Genomic DNA, 14911 nt, shown 5'->3' on the forward strand with positions numbered 1-14911 from the left:
ATCAATTTTATTATTATACCAGCCACAAGAACTCAAGAGGAGAAGAAGGGGAACTTTTCCCCTCCCTGACAGGGGATAACAAGGGTAACCCAGAGGTAGTGTCTGAAGAAAACTGCAACCCAGCCTTAATTAAGTCAGCCCAGGCCCTGACTGGATTAAGGTGATCAGTCCTCACTCTGCCTAGTAGGAGAGTGGTGTAGGAGGTTATCACCATCCAGAGCCTCTATAATTTGTCATACACTGTGTCCAGCATTCAATCAAAAATTATCGGGCATACCAACAGAATGGACCAAATGACCAGAAACCACAGGAAAAAAAGACAATAGAAAGAGATACATAGAAAATCTAAATCATGGAGTTATCAGACAAGAACTTTAAAATAACTGATTCATTAGTTAAAGAAAAACATGGAGAAAACAAAAGGTAAATTCCCCAGAGAATTAGAATCTATTTAAAAAAACTGAAAAGACATTCTAGAACTGAAAAATAGATGAATGAATTAGAAGACAGATTAATAGAAAATATCTAGTCTGAAGCACAAGGGGGAAAAAGAATGGAAGATACAGAAAAGGAGACATAATGAAACACAATGAAAATCCAGATTACTGGGACCCCAGAAAGAGAGGAGAGACAGAAAATGAGACAGAAACAATATTTGAATAATGTCTGAGAAACTTTCAAAACTGATCAAAGAGATCAACCCACAAATTCCAGAAGCTCTGTAAATGCCAGGCCAGAAAATAAAAAGAGAAACTCACACTAGATACATCATAGTAAAACTAGTGAAAACCAAAACAAAGAAAAATTTTTAAATTCAGATAGTAGGGAGGGGGTGGGGGGGAAATTACTTTCAAAAGAGCAACAAAATGACAAGATTGCTGAATTTTCAACAGAAATAGTATAGACAGAAAAGAATGGAATTACATCTTTAAAGTGGTTAAAAAAAACACCTCCTATATATATTTAATAGAAATGAATTAGTATATAAGAAGACAGTTGTAAAAATTACCCCAAAACATAGCATAGATATTAAAAATATGAAAGACAGCTTAAGAGATAAGAATAGTACAATATACTCTAATTTACATTTAACCAGAGTTCCAGAAGGAATGCAGAAAACATTGAAAGAGAAAAGGATTGAATAATTATCCCAAACTGATTAAAGATACTACTGCACAGATTCAAAAAGCCCAAAGAATCTCAAACAGGACCAAAAACAAACAAACCAACCCACCTAGCTTGCCAGTAATTTTTGTTGTTTCTCAGCTCTAAACTCATTTTTCTATACTCTGCTGTTATACTGGAGTTGCAACTCTCTACATTTCTCAGATTCCCTTACTAGCTGGCTTCCTGTTAGGTTCTGATGGTGGAAGGCACTAGAGGGAGATTGCATGGCAGAAGATAGGTAACAGTTGCCCTAGAGCCAGTGATTTTTTGCATGAGAGAGAGTTTTATATATTAAGCCACTGATATTTTGGGATTATTTTATTACTCTAGCATTAGCCTAGCCTAGCCTAATAAAATATGTAAAAAGAATCTTTTTAAGTAGGCCCTTGCACCTCATATACAAAAATAAAACCTAGGTATATTAAAGATACAAATGTAAAAGATAGGACTATAATGATTTTAGAAAAGAATATAAGAGAGCTTCCCTGGTGGCGCAGTGGTTGAGAGTCCGCCTGCCGATGCAGGGGACACGGGTTCGTGCCCCAGTCCGGGAAGATCCCACATGCCACGGAGCAGCTAAGTCTGTGAGCCATGGCCGCTGAGCCTGCGCGTCTGGAGCCTGTGCTCTGCAACGGGAGAGGCCACAACAGTGAGAGGCCCGCATACCGCGAAAAAAAAAAAAGAATATAAGAAATATCTTCATAATCTTGGGATACAGAAGAATTTCTTAAACAAGACATAAAAACCATAAATCAAAAAAAAAGCTTGATAAATTTGACATAGAAATTAAGAACTTTTGTTCATCAAAAGACAGAACTAGGAGTGAAAAGACTAACTAGAAAAAAGATATTTGCAAAACATGTAACCAACAAAGAGCCTGTGTCCCTAATATGTTAAAAATTCCTGTGAATTAGTAAGAAAAAGACTTTAATAGACAAAGATGAAACCTAAAGACTAATAAACATACAAAAAAGGTGTTCAATAATCATGTTAAAATAGATAACACTATACACATAACAAGCTAGCTAAAATGCAAAAGTATGATAATACCAGATATTGGAGAAGGCTGGGATAACAAGGACTCTTATTTACTCCTGGTGACAATGTGCATAACCACTCTGGAATACATTATATGGTAAAGTTGAAGACACACCTACTTAGACTCAGAATTTTCACTTCTAGAAATACATTCTACAGAAATGTGTTTATTTGCACCAGAAATCACATATAAAAATGCAATGGCAGCCTTATTCATAATATAAAAGACTGAAACCAACTCAAATGTCTATCAACAGTATATCAGCTATAATATGGTGCTGTCCTACCAAATACACTAACAGAACTGAACTACAGGAGTTAACATAAACTACAGCTGCACAGTAACATGAAACAACTGTAAAATAAATGAAGCCAAACACCCCCCAAAATATACTGATTCCATTACAGAAAGTTCAAAATAAGGGAAAACAAATTTTTTATTTATTTTTATTACTATTTATTTAGTAATAAAATTTTTATTTTAAAATAAATTTTATCTAAAATAAAATTTTTATTTATTTTTTATTACTATTTATTTAGGGATATAGACACATATAGTAAAACTACAAAGAAAAGCAAAAGCATGACTACCACAAATCACTAGACAATGGTTACCACTGAGGTATGGGGGGAAGGTCAGAAATGTGATCATGGAGGGACTCACAGCAGGTCCTGAGGTGTAAATTTGAAAATAATCTCTTCTCTAACCCAGGTGATGGTGACATGGGTGCTCATGCTCACCTGCATATTCTTTAAACTGTACGTCTATGTATCACAAACAATTGTGTGTATATCTCAAATTTTTAAAGTTAGGAATTTCAAATTATAACAGCATCACAATCATGGACATACATGATCTCTATGTTCTCTGAGATGCAAGGAGGGACTGTCTCCGTTACTTTGCAGAAAGGACACTGAAGCTTAGAGAAAAAATAAGTGTTGAAACCTGGTCTAGAACCTAACTTCAGGTTTGCCACTCAAGTATTCCTTACCTAGATTCTGCCTGTACAGAGAAGATGCATAGGAAATGGTGAACTTGGTAAAAGCTCCCCGTCTTAAAAAAATACTCCAAATAAGGCTCTTTAAGGCTTCTGGCAGGGACATTTTATTTTTTGGTTAAAGCCACATTAATAGAAATTCCATAAAAACAAGCATGTAAACAAGGTATCAGAACTTTGGTTCACTGAAACATGTCACACCTAAAGCACCTGAGGTACAAAAGCACCTTGCTAGGTACTAGACCACCTGACTCTGCTCCAACCATACCCTTGCGGCCAGAGATAGCTTGACAGGTGAGGCTGGGACCCAGGTCACCCAAGTCACCCAGGACCTTCCCCAGGACCATCTCTGCTCCAGACAACATTCACGCCTCCAAAGACCCGCCTGACAAAGGCTGGAAAGTAGAGGGGGTCTGTCACGTTGAACTTGAAGACAACATGGGCTGTGGGGCCAGGGAGGTGAAGGGCAGAAAAGGATGTCAGTCAACTTCTGTTGATCCACATGGCCTCAAGAACTCCTGTCCTCGTTCATGGAACCACTTATTGGAGACTGTGAACAGATAGAAAGTATGTTACAATCCTGTTGGTTCAGCAGCCAAAATTAATGATTCCTTCTTGATGACTCCTACATTGGGCCTGGGAATCAGACATGAGTAAGACTTGGTTTCGGGCATCAAGTTGCTTATGAGCTGGTGAGAAAGAGAGATAATCATACAAAACTCTGTCAGTGACACACGACACATGTGTGTAGGTTGCTATGGAAACAGAGCCAAAGGGCATCTAACCATGTGGGGGAAGAGGAAACCCCAGGGCTGGGACTCCCTGAATAGGAGTTATCCAGGGAAGAAGATGGACAGAACAGGTGGTTCCTATACCAAGGGGGTCTAGGAAGTGGGAACAGGATGAGAAAGACATCAAGGCATGATCCACGCTGGTATGTGTCAAAGACCCCAACAAGTTTGATATTACTGGGATGTGGTGGGTGGGAACTCAGAGGTAAGAGACGAGGAAGCCTGTCAGTATTGTGGAGGGCCTGGATGTCAACCTCAGGAGCTCTGGGCCGGCAGATCAATCTTGTGTTCTGTGGGTAGCAGAGAAGCAGAGCTGATGCTAGCACTATCAACTAAAGTTGTGTCTTACATGTTCACAAACCACAATTTCACTTCTCAATATAGACTCTTTCATAATGAATGAAAAAACAAATTGCTTTTAATGTACTAATGAAGTCATAGTACTTTTAAAATACAATTAATAATAACTAATTTTTGTAAGTAATACACGAACTTAGTTGAAAAAATCAAATTGTTCTACAAGGCTTATAATGATAAATAGCAATCTCCTACCTACTCCTTTCCACCACCAATCCCCACTTCCTCTAACATTCATCTCTTGTTTCTTCTGATATTTATCCTCATTTTTCTAAAACATAATGTTATTTCTTGACTTCCAACTTTAGATCTTATATGTTGACAGTCTACCATAGAATATGGAGATTTGGAATTTTTTACACCACTCTTAAAATACATAGATCCCCCTCCCATCCCCCAATATAGTTAAATCACAAGTTCTAGTTAACTTAATATTCAGTATTTACATTATTATGTCATGTAAATATTACTCACACTTGAACTACCAAATAGATGATACAGCTCACCCTTGAACAACACGTTTGAACTGAGCGAGTCCACTTATATGCGGATTTTTTTCATTAGTAAATACTACAGTACTACATGATCCGCAATTGGCTGAATTTGAAAATGCAGAACCTTGGATATGGAGGAACCGTGCATATGGAGGGCCAACTATAAATGAGACACGGGGCCTTCCCTGGTGGCGCAGTGGTTGAGAGTCCGCCTGCCGATGCAGGGGACACGGGTTCCTGCCCCGGTCCGGGAAGATCCCACATGCCTCAGAGCGGCTGGGCCCGTAAGCCATGGCCGCTGAGCCTGCGCGTCCGGAGCCTGTGCTCCGCAACGGGAGAGGCCACAGCAGTGAGAGTACCGCGTACCGCAAAAAAAAAAAAAAAAAAAAGAGACACGGATTTTCAGCTGTGCAGAGGGTCAGCACCCCTAACCCCTGCTTTGTTTCTTGGGGGTTTTTTTCAACATCTTTATTGGAGTATAACTGCTTTACAATGGTGTGTTAGTTTCTGCTTTATACCAAAGTGAATCAGCTATACATATATGTATATCCCCATATCTCTTCCCTCTTGTGTCTCCCTCCCTATCCCACCCCCTAGGTGGTCACAAAGCACCGAGCTGATCTCCCTGTGCAATGTGGCTGCTTCCTACCAGCTATCAGTTTTACGTTTGGTAGTGTATATATATCCATGCCACTCTCTCACTTTGTCCCAGCTTACCATTCCCCCTCCCTGTGGTCTCAAGTCCATTCTCCAGTAGGTCTGCGTCTTTATTCCCATCCTGCCCCTAGGTTCCTCATGACTTTTTTTTTTTTTTAAATTCCATATATATGTGTTAGCATACATTACTTGTTTTTCTCTTTCTGATTTACTTCACTCTGTATGACAGACTCTAGGCCCATCCACCTCACTACAAATAACTCAATTTCGTTTCTTTTTCTGGCAGACTAATATTCCATTGTATATATGTGCCACATTTTCTTTATCCATCCATCAATGGACACTTAGGTTGCTTCCATGTCCTGGCTATTGTAAATAAAGCTGCAATGAACATTGTGATACATGACTCTTTTTGAATTATGGCTTTCTCAGGGTATATGCCCAGTAGTGGGATTGCTGGGTCGTATGGTAGTTCTATTTTTAGTTTTTTAAGGAACCTCCACACTGTTCTCCATAGTGGCTGTATCAATTTACATTCCCACCAACAGTGCAAGAGGGTTCCCTTTTCTCCAGCATTTATTGTTTGTAGATTTTCTGATGGCCATTCTGACTGGTATGACGTGATATCTCATTGTAGCTTGGATCTCCATTTCTCTAATGATTAATGATGTTGAGCATTCTTTCATGTGTTTGTTGGCAATCTGTATATCTTCTTTGGAGAAATGTCTATTTAGGTCTTCTGCCCATTTTTGGATTGGGTTGTTCGTTTCTTTTGATACTGAGCTGCATGCACTGCTTGTAAGTTTTGGAGATTAATCCTTTGTCAGTTGCTTCATTTGCAAATATTTTCTCCCATGCTGAAGGCTGTGTTTTCATCTTGTTTATGGTTTCCTTTGCTGTGCAAAAGCTTTTAAGTTTCATTAGGTCTCATTTATTTTTGTTTTTATTTCCATTTCTCTAGGAGGTGGGTCAAAAAGGATATTGCTATGATTTATGTCATAGAGTGTTCTGCCTACGTTTTCCTCTAAGAGTTTGATAGTTTCTGGCCTTATATTTAGGTCTTTAATCCATTTTGAGCTTATTTTTGTGTATGGTGTTAGCGAGTGTTCTAATCTCATACATTTACATGTACCTGTCCAGATGTCCCAGCACCACTTATTGAAGAGGCTGTCTTTTATCTGTTGTATATTCTTGCCGCCTTTATCAAAAATAAGGTGACCATATGTGCATGGGTTTATTTCAGGGCTTTCTATCCTGTTCCATTGATCTATATTTCTGTTTTTGTGCCAGTACCATAGTGTCTTGATTACTGTAGCTTGGTAGTATAGTCTGAAGTCCAACAGCCTGATTCCTCCAGGTCCGTTTTTCTTTCCCAAGATTGCTTGGGCTATTTGGGGTCTTTTGTGTTTCCATACAAATTGTGAAATTTTTTTTCTAGTTCTGTGAAAAATGCCAGTGGTAGTTTGACAGGGATTGCACTGAATCTGTAGATTGATTTGGGTAGTATAGTCATTTTCACAATGCTGATTCTTCCATTCCAAGCACATGGCATATATGTCCATCTATTTGTATCATCTTTAATTTCTTTCATCAGTGTCTTATAGTTTTCTGCATACAGGTCTTTTGTCTCCTTAGGTAGGTTTATTCCTAGGTAATTTATTCTTTTTGTTGCAATGGTAAATGGTAGTGTTTCCTTAATTTCACTTTCAGATTTTTCATCATTAGTGTATAGGAATGCAAGAAATTCTGTGCATTAATTTTGTATCCTGCTACTTTAACAAATTCATTGATTACCTCTAGTAGCTTTCTGGTAGCATCTTTAGGATTCTCTAAGTATAGTATCAAGTCATCTGCAAACAGTGACAGCTTTACTTCTTCTTTTCCGATTTGGATTCCTTTTACTTCTTTTTTTTCTCTGATTGCTGTGGCTAAAACTCCACAACAATGTTGAATAATAGTGGTGAGTGTGGGCAACCTTGTCTTGTTCCTGATCTTAGTGGAAATGCTTTCAGTTTTTCACCACTGAGGACAATGTTGGCTGTGGGTTTTTCATATATGGCCTCTGTTATTTGAGGTAAGCTCCCTCTATGCCTACTTTCTGGAGGGTTTTTATCATAAATGTGTGTTGAATTTTGTCAAAAGCTTTTTCTGCATCTATTGAGATGTTCATATGGTTTTTATTCTTCAATTTGTTAATATGGTGTATCCCTTTGATTGATTCATGTATACTGAAGAATCCTTACATTCTTGGGATAAACCCCACTTGATCATGGTGTATGATCCTTTTAATATGCTGTTGGATTCTGTTTGCTAGTATTTTGTTGAGGATTTTTGCGTCTATGTTCATCAGTGATATTGGCCTGTAGTTTTCTTTGTGACATCTTTGGTTTTGGTATCAGGGTGATGGTGGCCTCGCAGAATGAGTTTGGGAGTGTTCCTCCCTCTGCTATATTTTGGAAGAGTTTGAGAAGGATAGGTGTTAGTTCTTCTTTAAATGTTTGAGAGAATTCGCCTTTGAAGCCATCTGGTCCTGGGCTTTTGTTTGCTGGAAGATTTTTAATCACAGTCTCAATTTCAGTGCTTGTGATCAGTCTGTTTATATTTCTTCCTGGTTCAGTCTCGGAAGGTTGTGCATTTCTAAGAATTTGTCCATTTCTTCAAGGTTGTCCATTTTATTGCCATAGAGTTGCTTGTAGTAATCTCTCATGATACTTTGTATTTCTGCAGTATCAGTTGTTACTTCTCCTTTTTAATTTCTATTGATTTGAATCTTCTCCCTTTTTTTCTGGATGAGTCTGGCTAATGGTTTATCAATTTTGTTTATCTTCTCAAAGAACCAGCTTTTAGTTTTATTGATCTTTGCTATTGTCTCCTTCATTTCTTTTTCATTTATTTCTGATCTGATCTTTATGATTTCTTTCCTTATGCTAACTTTGGGGGGTTTTTGTCCATCTTTCTCTACTTGCTTTAGGTGTAAGGTTAGGTTGATTTATTTGAGCTGTTTCCTGTTTCTTAAGGTAGGATTGTATTGCTATAAACTTCCCTCTTAGAACTGCTTTTGCTGCATCCCACAGGTTTTGGGTCGTCATGTTTTCATTGTCATTTGTTTCTAGGTAATTTTTGATTTCCCCTTTGATCTCTTCAGTGATCTCTTGGTTATTAAGTAGTGTACTGTTCAGCCTCCATGTGTTTGTAATGTTGACAGATTTTTTTCCTGTAAATGATATCTAGTCTCAGAGTGTGGTGGTCGGAAAAGATACTTGATACGATTTCAATTTTCTTAAATTTACCAAAGCTTGATTTGTGACCCAAGATATGATGTATACTGTAGAATGTTCCATGAGCACTTGAGAAGAAAGTGTATTCTGTTGTTTTTGGATGGAAGGTCCTATAAATATCAATTAAGTCCATCTCGTTTAATGTATCATTTAAAGCTTGTGTTTCCTTATTTATTTTCATTTTGGATGATCTGTTCATTGGTGAAAGTGGGTTGTTAAAGTCCCCTACTATGATTGTGTTACTGTCAATTTCCCCTTTTATGGCTGTTAGTACTTGCCTTATGTATTGAGGTGCTCCTATGATGGGTGCATAAATATTTACAATTGTTACACATGCACATGTTACACATACACAAGCACATGGATATCTTCTTCTTGGATTGATCCCTTGATCATTATGTAGTGTCCTTCTTTGTCTCCTTGTTTTAAAGTCTATTTTGTCTGATATGAGAATTGCTACTCCAGCTTTCTTTTGATTTCCATTTGCACGGAATATCTTTTTCTATCCCCTCACTTTCAGTCTGTATGTGTCCCTAGGTCTGAATTGGGTCTCTTGTAGATCATTATGTAGTGTCACTTTCAGTCTGTATGTGCTCCTATGTTGGGTGCATAAATATTTACAATTGTTACACATGCACATGTTACACATACACAAGCACGTGGATATCTTCTTCTTGGATTGATTCCTTGATCATTATGTAGTGTCCTTCTTTGTCTCCTTGTTTTAAAGTCTATTTTGTCTGATATGAGAATTGCTACTCCAGCTTTCTTTTGATTTCCATTTGCACGGAATATCTTTTTCTATCCCCTCACTTTCAGTCTGTATGTGTCCCTAGGTCTGAAGTGGGTCTCTTGTAGACAGCAGATATATGGGTCTTGTCTTTGTATCTATTCAGCCAGTCTATGTCTCTTAGTTGGGGCATTTAACCCATTTACACTTAAGGTAATTACCAATATGTATGTTCCTATTCCCATTTTCTTAATTGTTTTGGGTTTGTTATTGTAGGTCTTTTCCTTCTCTTGTGTTTCTTGCCTAGAGAAGTTCCTTTAGCATTTGTTGTAGAGCTGGTTTGGTGGTGCTGAATTCTCTTAGCTTTTGCTTGTCTGTAAAGGTTTTAATTTCTCCATCAAACATGATGAGATCCTTGCTGGGTAATCTTGGTTGTAGGTTTTTCCCTTTCATCACTTTAAATATGTCCTGCCAGTCCCTTCTGGCTTGCAGAGTTTCTGCTGAAATATCAGCTGTAAACCTTATGGGGATTCCCTTGTATGTTATTTGTTGTTTTTCCCTTACTGCTTTTAATATGTTTTCTTTGCTTTTTTTTTTTTTTTTTTTTTTGAGGTATGCGGGCCTCTCACTGTTGTGGCCTCTCCAGCTGTGGAGCACAGGTTCCAGACGCGCAGGCTCAGCAGCCATGGCTCACGGGCCCAGCCGCTCCTCAGCATGTGGGATCTTCCTGGACCGGGGCACGAACCTGTGTCCCCTGCATTGGCAGGAGGACTCTCAACCACTGCGCCACCAGGGAAGCCCTGTATTTAATTTTTGACAGTTTGATTAATATGTGTCTTAACATGTTTCTCCTTGGATTTATCCTGTATGGGACTCTCTGTGCTTCCTGGACTTGATTAACTATTTCCTTTCCCATATTAGGGACGTTTTTCAACTATAATCTCTTCAGATATTTTCTCAGTCCCTTTCTTTTCTCTTGTTCTTCTGGGACGCCTATAATTTGAATGTCGGTGCATTTAATGTTGTCCCAGATGTATCAGAGGTCTCTGAGACTGTCCTCAATTGTTTTCATTCTTTTTTTTTATTCTGCTCTGCAGTAGTTATTTCCACTATTTTATCTTCCAGGTCACTTATCCATTCTTCTGCCTCAGTTATTCTGCTATTGGTTCCTTCTAGAGAGTTTTTAATTTCATTTATTGTGTCGTTCATCATTTGTTTACTCTTTAGTTCTTCTAGGTCCTTGTTAAACATTTCTTGTATTTTCTCCATTCTACTTCCAACATTTTGGGTCATCTTTACTATCATTAGTCTGAATTCTTTTTCAGGTAGACTGCCAATTTCCTCTTCATTTGTTTGGTCTGGTGGGTTTTTACCTTGCTCCTTCATCTGCTGTGTGTTTCTCTGTCTTCTCATTTTGCTTAATTTACTGTGTTTAGGGTCTCCTTTTTGCAGGCTGCAGGTTTGTAGTTCCCGTTGTTTTTGGTGTCTTCCCCCAGTGGCTAAGGTTGGTTCAGTGGGCTGTGTAGGCTTCCTGGTGGAGGGGACTAGTGCCTGGGTTCTGGTGGATGAGGCTGGATCTTGTCTTTCTGGTGGGCAGGTCCGCGTCTGGTTGTGTGTTTTGCGGTGTCTGTGACCTTATTATGATCTTAGGCAGTGTCTCTGCTAATGGGTGGGGTTGTGTTCCTGTCTTGCTGCCTGTTTTGCATAGGGTGTCCAGCACTGTAGCTTGCTGGTCATTGAGTGGAGCTGGGTCTTGGCGTTGAGATGGAGATTTCTGGGAGATTTTCACCATTTGATATTACATAGAGCTGGGAGGTCTCAGATGGACCAATGTCCTGAACTCGGCTGTCGCACCTCAGAGGCACAGGCCTGACACAGCCGGAGCCGGAGCATGAAGACCCTGTCATCCACACGGCTCAGAATAAAGGGGAGAAAAAAAGAAAGAAAGGAAATAATAATAATAATAAAATAGAATAAAGTTATTAAAATAAAAAATAGGTATTAAATTTTTTAAAAAATTTAAAAAGTAATAAAAAAGAAAGAGAGCAACCAAACCAAAAAACGAATCCACCAATGATAACAAGCGCTAAAATCTATACTAAAAAGAAAAAAAAAACCAGACAGAACCCTAGGACAAACGGTAAAAGCAAAGCTATACAGACAAAATCACACACAGAAGCATACACGTACACACTCAGAAAAAGAGAAAAAGGAAAAAATATATATATCGTTGCTCCCAAAGTCCACTGCCTCAATTTGGGATGATTTGTTGTCTATTCAGGTGTTCCACAGATGCAGGGTACATCAAGTTGATTGTGGAGATTTAATCCGCTGCTCCTGAGGCTGCTGGGAGAGATTTCCCTTTCTCTTCATTGTTCACACAGCTCCTGGGGTTCAGCTTTGGATTGGGCGCTGCCTTCGCGTGTAGGTGGCCTGAAGGCATCTGTTCCCCACTCAGACAGGATGGGATTAAAGTATCAGCTGATTAGGGCGCTCTGGCTCACCCAGGCCGGGGGGGAGGGAGGGGTACAGAATGCTGGGCAAGCCTGCGGTGGCAGATGCCAGCATGATGTTGCACCAGCATGAGGCACGCCGTGTGTTCTCCCAGGGATGCTGTCCCTGGATCATGGGACCCTGGCAGTGGTGTGCTGCACAGGCTCCCAGGAAAGGAGGTGTGGATAGTGACCTGTGCTTGCACACAGGCTTCTTGGTGGCTGCAGCAGCAGGCTTAGTGTCTCATGCCCGTCTCTGGGGTCCGCACTGATAGCCACTGCTCACGCCCGTCTCTGGAGCTCCTTTAAGCAGTGCTCTTAATCCCCTCTCCTTGCGCACCGCAAAACAAAGAGGCAAGAAAAAGTCTCTTGCCTCTTCGGCACCTCCAGACCTTTTCCCGGACTCCCTCCCGGCTAGCTGTGGCACACTAACCCCCTTCAGGCTGTGTTCACACAGCCAACCCCAGTCCTCTCCCTGGGGTCTGACCCCCAAAGCCCGAGCCTCAGCTCCCAGCTCCCACACCCCCACCCCCTGGCAGGTGAGCAGACACGCCTCTCGGGCTGGTGAGTGCTGGCCGGCATCAATCCTCCGTGCAGGAATCTCTCTGCTTTGCCCTCCGCACCCCTGTTGCTGCGCTCTCCTCCGTGGCTCTGAAGCTTCCCCCCTCCACCACCCATGAAGGGGCTTCCTACTGTGTAGAATCCTTTCCTCCTTCACAGCTCCCTCCCACTAGTGCAGGTCCCATCTCTCTTCTTTTGTCTCTGTTTTTTCTTTCTTCTTTTGCCCTACCCAGGTATGTGGGGAGTTTCTTGCCTTTTGGGAGGTCTGAGTTCTTCTGCCAGCGTTCAGTGGGTGTTCTATGGGGGTTGTTCCACATGTAGATGTATTTCTGATGTATCTGTGGGGAGGAAGGTGATCTCCACATCTTACTCTTCCGCCATCTTTTTTTTTTTTCTGGCTGCGTTGGGTCTTCATTGATCCGCACGGGCTTTTCTCTACTTGCGGTGAGCAGGGGCTCCTCTTTGTTGCAGTGTGCGGGTTTCTCATTGCGGTGGCTTCTCTTGTTGCAGAGCACAGGCTCTAAGCGCATGGGCTTCTGTAGTTGTGGCTCACGGGCTCTAGAGCGCAAGCTCAGTAGTCGTGGCGCACGGGCTTAGGTGCTCCGCGGCATGTGGGATCTTCCCGGACCAGGGCCCGAACCCATGTTCCCTGCATTGGCAGGCAGAATCTTAACCACTGCATCACCATGGAAGCCCTCTTCTGCCATTTTGAAGCTCCTCCCCTGCTTTGTTCAAGGGTCAACTGTACTTATATTTGCTTTCTTATACAACTTTTTCTTTTCTCATTTTCTTTTTCATTTGCTTAATTTTCTCTGAACCTATCACTCTTTATCCCCATAACTCTCCAAGAGGGCTCTAAACTTATCTCTTTGTGATCACTTCCTGTCACATCCTGCTTCAAGCCTCTCTATGACTCACCACAGCTGCTTCCAGAATAAAGCTCAACTTCAGCCTCCACAGTTTGGTCCCAGGCTTGAGCCTCATCTCTTGGCCCCTGTGCCACGGGCCTCCCCTTGCACAAGAGACAAAGGCAGCCAGCCCCCACACCTATGATGCTGGTTTTAGCCTGTGCCTTGTTCCACGTGGGTTTTGTTTGCCTGGGACACCCTCTCCTCTCTGTTTCCAGTTCTCCCCCACTGCAACCTCAGAACCCTTGCCAGAGTCCACTTTTCTGGGGAGCCATCCTGGACCTATGATGCTTATGTAGCTATTCTTCCTTGGGGCTTCCTTAGCTCTCTAGGCATCTCTGGGAGTGTTCCCAACCAGCTGTCTTGGCACATAACTAGCTGAGTGGACAGCAACATGGCTGGGTGGGACTACCTGTTAGCAAGAAAAAACAAAAACAAAAAACCAAATCTCAAAAAGGGAGACAGTCTTGGCTTTGTGAAAATTTAGCAGCAACTGTCTCCCAGCTCAGAGTCTCAGGCTGACCACTAGAGCCCAGAGGCCAACACCACAGCTTAAGCCACTCACCCCACTTGCAGCCCACAAGCACGGGGCAGGCAGCATGTCTCGTTCGGTAGTCACCTTCCCCGCTCCGCAGGAGGTTGTACCAGAATACAGCCGTACCCTGGAAAGAGAAGCCCTGTCATACAACACCCTTAGATATTGGGCTCAACGATCTGACCCCGAGTACCAAAGAGCCCTCCCTGAGTAGAAACACCCTCACTTTCCCATGTCCAGGGGCACAGGGCTTTGGGACTCCAGTACAGAGAAGCTCCCCAGAAAGCACCTACCCTTCACGGTAGCGTGGATGTTTGGAATCCCACCTGGCCCTGAAGGGACTTCCCTCTCCATCCCATCTCACCAGATGGAAGCTGAGACCACAGGTCAGGGTTCAGGCAGGAAGGGGCTAAGGCCCCTCAAAGTGATATTCAAGCAGGCCAGAGAATGGGACTAGGAGACATGGATGAGGTCTGAGTTCTGCACTTCAACTTTTGACCCACAAGAACCAGAACTTACCTTCTTAGGCCAAAGTGCAGCCCCCAGATCAGGAAAGACAGTGGCACCACCAGCTTCCACATCGCTCATCTGGGAATACAAGGCATAGAGCTTGGCCCTTCTACTCAATGCTCTCAGAGCAACTGAGCCACCAAGGACATGACAAAGTATGCAGATCACCCTCCTGTGAGCATGAACAACTCCACCACCAGCCCTTTGGCCAAGAAAGGCTCTTCCCACACCCTGCCCCTCCCTAAACCCTGTTTAATCTGTGTGGTTCATCAGGACAGTCTCCATGCCATGGAGAGATGTAGGCCTGCAGGATACCCATATCTTGGCTGTCCTCAAGTAGGAAAAATCTGAGCCTGTACTGGGAAAATGCCTGACTGACCCCACCCCCTTTATCC

At 41.7% G+C, this 14911-nt stretch overlaps 1 protein-coding gene across 11 annotated transcripts in view; it reads right to left on the reverse strand.

The window, feature by feature from the left end:
* Positions 1-2059: 2059 nt before the first annotated feature.
* Positions 2060-14911, reverse strand: part of P4HA2 (prolyl 4-hydroxylase subunit alpha 2) — a 79643-nt gene continuing 66791 nt past the window's right edge. For 10 of the 11 annotated variants that reach the window (XM_070045182.1, XM_070045188.1, XM_070045187.1 and 7 more), the window contains 3 exons: positions 14526-14594; positions 14037-14133; positions 2060-3753 (listed from right to left, as the gene is read on the reverse strand). In XM_070045182.1, the coding sequence (XP_069901283.1) occupies positions 3683-3753; positions 14037-14133; positions 14526-14594 (237 nt within the window). In that variant the 3' untranslated portion in view covers positions 2060-3682. The remainder of the gene's footprint in view (positions 3754-14036; positions 14134-14525; positions 14595-14911) is intronic. The other variant, XM_070045184.1, reaches the window with a different exon arrangement.

This window comes from Globicephala melas, chromosome 3 (genome assembly GCF_963455315.2).
Source record: "Globicephala melas chromosome 3, mGloMel1.2, whole genome shotgun sequence".
In the NCBI taxonomy this organism is placed as follows: domain Eukaryota; kingdom Metazoa; phylum Chordata; class Mammalia; order Artiodactyla; family Delphinidae; genus Globicephala; species Globicephala melas.